This window comes from Hibiscus syriacus, unplaced genomic scaffold (assembly GCF_006381635.1).
Source record: "Hibiscus syriacus cultivar Baekdansim isolate YM2019G1 unplaced genomic scaffold, ASM638163v2 tig00111402_pilon, whole genome shotgun sequence".
NCBI classification, from domain to species: Eukaryota; Viridiplantae; Streptophyta; class Magnoliopsida; order Malvales; family Malvaceae; genus Hibiscus; species Hibiscus syriacus.
The window spans coordinates 4,552,662-4,557,835 of NW_024063082.1; the positions used below are offsets into that span (position 1 = coordinate 4,552,662).

Below are 5,174 nucleotides of genomic sequence, written 5' to 3' on the forward strand. Positions count from 1 at the left end.
GTTTCTTGAGTACATATATTTTTGTATTAAGCTAGGGTGACTACAAAGTAATACATGTTCAGAAAATTTTTAGTCATTTTAAAATTGGATGTACACATATACAAATATATTGTAGATGCATAGACTAAAATTCGAGATTTCTGTGTAAAACAACACTCTAATTTATCACTAAAGTTTCTCGATACATTCAAGTAAAGGTATCTTAATTATAAATAATTATTATTAAAAATGTAAATATCGATCATATAATAAGAATGGAATGAGAAATTTGATTATTAATTAAGACATGATCATTTTTTTTATTACAAAATTGGATGTTAAGAAATGAGAGGTTTTCAAAGAATAAGGTTGTAAAGAAGCTCGTTCCATGTATCTGGAACTCCTGCTAGACACCAATGGCTGCAATCCAATACAGTGGATCCTCCAAGCCCATAAATGGAAGGGTGTCCATCTTTCCGTAGCAATGACAGCAATGTTACATCCAGCAACTTCACCGGCTTTCTCATTTTGCTTATTACTTTCTTCACCACATCCACCGCCGGCGGTAATCCTCCGGGATATGTTGTCCCCAGAAACGGCTGCTTTTGGCCTACACAGCTCTTTGCTTTCGGTTCACCCCATAACGTCCCACTGCCATAACACCCCTTCATTACTAAACCACAAACATAACGAATTGCTGTGCATGTTTTTATTAAGCTTACTTGTAATGAGAGGGAGAAATTCCTTGGAAAAAAACTAGAGATTTTGAAGGATCAACGTTCTCATCCACCCATCCCGCCCACGTGTTGAGAGCTATTTCGAAAGCTTGTATTCGATCCATATCTTTCTTAACCACACCTTGATATTCGATAAAATCCCATCTGAAAAACGATATTCAAACAAATTACTGATATTAAAATCCGAATCGTAAGTATAATATTTTAAACATGACACGTACGGTTGAGTAGGACCACGACGATTCCACCAGTGCCAAGTATTGAAGATAAGCATGTCAATTCCATTCCACAACTTTCCTGATCGGATGGAGTCGAGCTTTAACACCCTCCCGATCTTTTCCATTTCAACATCCACAAGATACACATTTCGATCCAGCATTACTTTTACATCATAATCCTGCAAATTTTCACAAACTATATGCTAAAAAAACTATCATCTTTCTACATAAAATAGAGTAAAAATCCGCACCAGAAACTCGAATGTGGTGAGATCCTTGAGTCTTGTAATGTTGTATTTGGCAGTAGGAACTGCAGAGTGAAGCATGCACGTCAATGATTGCCATTGATTTAGACTTAGAGAATCCCCCACAAACATTATGCTCTTCCCTCTAAACTTCTCTAGCAACTTCAATCCATTAAATCTACAAAAAGAAAAAAAAAAGCAAATCAATCAAAAACATCAAGGGTAGAAAGGGGAATACATAAAAGACATCCAACAACGAAAAAGAACACCTCCATTTCCACGAGCTAGAGAATCTATAGAGAATCTATGTCAATTATGTACATCAATACTGTATTTTTATTAATTGAATCTTCCTAGAGATGATATATATACACGCGCTACAAAGGAGTGTGGAAAAGCATGACAAATTATATATTGGAATATCTTACACCTCCTAATCCCAATATAGGACAAACACATGGATCCACGCGCCTTGGAAGTGTGATAATAATAACTCGATACTAACTGGCATGCAATTAAAAAAAGAGAAGAAAGTTGAGCCCCATGACTTTTACCTTGCTGTCTATTGGAGACGACGATAACTACCTCTAATGAGAAACAATGGAGGCTAAAGTATTCAAATTATGCATCACAACAACGCACGGTACTAAGCTAATTATCGTTGAAAATCCAGAGAAAAAGAAGAAGGCAACAGGGGAGAGAGATTACCTTGTCAAGGAGCAATCGAGAGGTTGCCATCGATATTGAGTATAAACCAGATCTTGGCGTCCATTCTTCTGGCAACTGAACTCCTTTTCAATGAAAGGGCAAGCAGATGCAGAGTAAAGAGGATAAGATGGATCAAAAACCCACTTTCCGGTTAACAAATCGCAGCCATTGGCGGAGAAGAAAACAAGAGCCAAAACCAGCAGACAAAAATGTGATGAAACATGGGAATTGGAATCAACCCAATGTCCCATTTGGACTGCTGCTGCTGCAACTAAGTTAAATCTCTGGGAAAGAAGAAAAAATAGAGAGAGAAAGGGAACCTCTCTCTCTCTCTGTCAGAGCCGTGTTATGGTGTCTAGCCTGGCTGTGTTAAATCTTATTTATACAGGGCGGGGGGTTTCAAAAGCGCTTAATTGTATTTATGTCAGACGCGGATAACTTGTTTATATAGCGTACTTTTCCCATTGCGTCATTATTAAAGTGCTAAAATTAATCTAAATTCAAATCTGAATTTTGAACAATTTTTGCAAATCCAATCCAACATAAATATTGTTTTGTAATGCAAGAAATCCAAGCCGATCCATTACCATTACCAATTAAATAATGGGTAAAGTATAGTAATGGTCACTGAACATTTCTGAAGCTTGCATTTAGGTCCCCAACTTTTAAAACTTGCAATACAGTCCCCCAACATTTATTCCGTTTGCAATATGGTCCCCCAACTTAAACCACCGTTAGAAATTAGGGTAAATTATATAAAAGGTTATTAAACTTTTCAAACACTTGAATTTAGGTCTCCCAACTTTTAAAACTTGCAAAACAGTCCTCAATTTCATTCTAAACCCCAATTTCCAAAGTAATTCAATTTCATTCTCAACCCTAAATTCCAAAATAATTCAATTAAATTTAATTATGTCAGATTTATTATTATTTAATTTCATCTTATTTCATGTGATACGTATTTTTTATATAAATATAATAGTATAATTCTTATCTGTTGAAAAAAAATTTTAATTAAAAAAAGTAGTTAGGATATAGAAGAGGTTGAAAATAATTCGAATTTTAAATTTATAAAATGTTATTTTGACGTATAAATAAAAGTGTAAACTACTAGGTTGACAACTTAACTATCTAGCCCTTTTTACTTTTGTCATCGATCTTTTAAATTTATCAATCATACAATATAATTATTTAACTATTTCAACTAAACCACTAGTCGTTACCAATTGATACAAATGATGAAGTGGCAGTTAAAAGGAATTGACATTATTATACATTCAATCTTTATTATTTATATAATCAATTTGGTCCTAAATTAAATAGAATTTAATAAATTAATCATTTAATTAGGATCTGACATGTGTTAGCACATGATCATGACACGTGTCATTGGTGACGCATGTCACCACCTAATTATTTATATATGCTATCAATTTGGTCCTAAATTAAATAAAATTTAATAAATTAATCATTTAACCAGGATCTGATATATGTTAACACATGATCATGATATATGTTATTGGTGACACATGTCACCACCTAATTAGAAGAAAATTAAGTTACAAAGAAGTAAAATTTGGGTCTTGGGCAAACTCAAACCTGAGTCACGCAAATGAAAGATACATGGTGGAGCCACTAAGCTAACACCATCGTTTGTGTTAAGAGATATACAATAATACATATACTAATAGTATGACCAATGCCAGAAAAAAAAGAATATAATGGAAAACGGAAATAATGAGATTTGAACTTCGGCAAAAAATTTGAAAGCAATAAATGATGGGAAAATATTATATTTTTTTACAATAAAAAATATTATATTTGATAAATTGTTTGATAGATTTAATATATTTTTTAAATATTAGTTGATACAATATTTTAAAAGAATAAATTTAAGATTTATATATTTTTAAACTAAATTTAATATTTATGTTTTTCATATTTATAATTCATGATTATATATATATAATCTTAAGTTGAGTATTTCTAATATAAATAATAATTTTAATTTCTTATTAAAAATAAAATATTCAAAAAATATAAATGATTCATACATTAATATATGAATATATTTTTTTATTTATACATCTAAATATAAATATACATTTATATAAATATATTTTTATTCGTATATTGAAATATTTTGATTAAAATATAAACATATTTTAAATACTAGTTTATACAAGAAAAATAAAATATATCAAAAATATAAATGATTCATACATTTAAATATAAATTGAATCATTTATATTTTCTATACATCTATATTTAATAAGAAAATAAAATTATTGGGGGACTGTTTTGAAAATTTTAAAAGTTGGGGACCTAAATTCAAGTGCCTAAAAAGTTCAATGACCGTTTATATAATTTACCCTAATTTTTTAACAGTTATTTAAGTTGGGGACCATATTGCAAACGGAATAAATGTTGGGGGACTGTATTGCAAGTTTTAAAAGTTGGGGGACCTAAATGCAAGCTTCAAAAATGTTCAGTGACCATTACTATACTTTACCCTTAAATAATTTGATTGTTGAATGTAACCTTTTCATGGTGACTATGACTTCACCAAAGTTCCGATCGTTTTGCGACAAGACAATACCCAGTTTGTTGTGTAACCAACATTGGTTACAACTTAAAACTTACAACTTTTTAGTTTGTTAAATATTTTAATCTTTTTCTTGCTTTTTCTCTTGAGGTTCATCTTGTATTGTCAAACTCCTAATTTAGTGGTCAAATTGTAAGTTTTTGAAGTTTATAGACCGTTTTAGAAAGTTAAAGGAAATTTGGGGACTCAACACTGAATTTACCCATTTTATGTTGACAGAGAAAAAAAATTACTTCCCCAATCTGAAACCGAGCAAAATGGGGGGGGGGGGATGGAATAAAAAGCAAACCCCCAAAACCCATATTCCTCCAACCCTAACTACCCCTCCCCATTGCCCCCACCGACCAGCTGCCTCCGATCGGTGGTTGTGTACACTGTCGATACCCCTGAGTTCAACAACGATCCAACCTCAGCCCTTCGATCGCCCGTTCCAGTCGCCATTATGCGTGAAATTGTGAAAAACTCATCAGTTCGCCCTCTTTGTTTTGATGCCACCGTCCGTCGGTGGGTGTCACCGCTGACCCCAACTGAAGTGCCACTTCTTTTCGACCGCAACCCAATAGGTCACTCGTTGTATAGACACACCGTTTGTTGGGCACGAACGATTGCAGTCTCGTCACGAAAAACCTATTTTTCTTCCCTAGGTTTTTTATCTTTTCCGGCCGCTCCAGTCGTCGATAAA

General features: G+C 32.8%; 1 protein-coding gene across 1 annotated transcript; it reads right to left on the reverse strand.

Moving 5' to 3' along the window:
- Positions 1 to 257: 257 nt before the first annotated feature.
- LOC120161621 (protein trichome birefringence-like 41) lies at positions 258 to 2,164 on the reverse strand. The gene is made up of 5 exons (XM_039171840.1): positions 1,888 to 2,164; positions 1,186 to 1,357; positions 938 to 1,113; positions 702 to 860; positions 258 to 630 (listed from the first exon to the last, which is right to left on the reverse strand). Exons 1-5 carry the CDS (start codon positions 2,136 to 2,138, stop codon positions 336 to 338), a joined length of 1,053 nt encoding a protein of 350 aa, XP_039027771.1. The 5' UTR covers positions 2,139 to 2,164; the 3' UTR covers positions 258 to 335.
- Between the last annotated feature and the right edge of the window lie 3,010 nt (positions 2,165 to 5,174).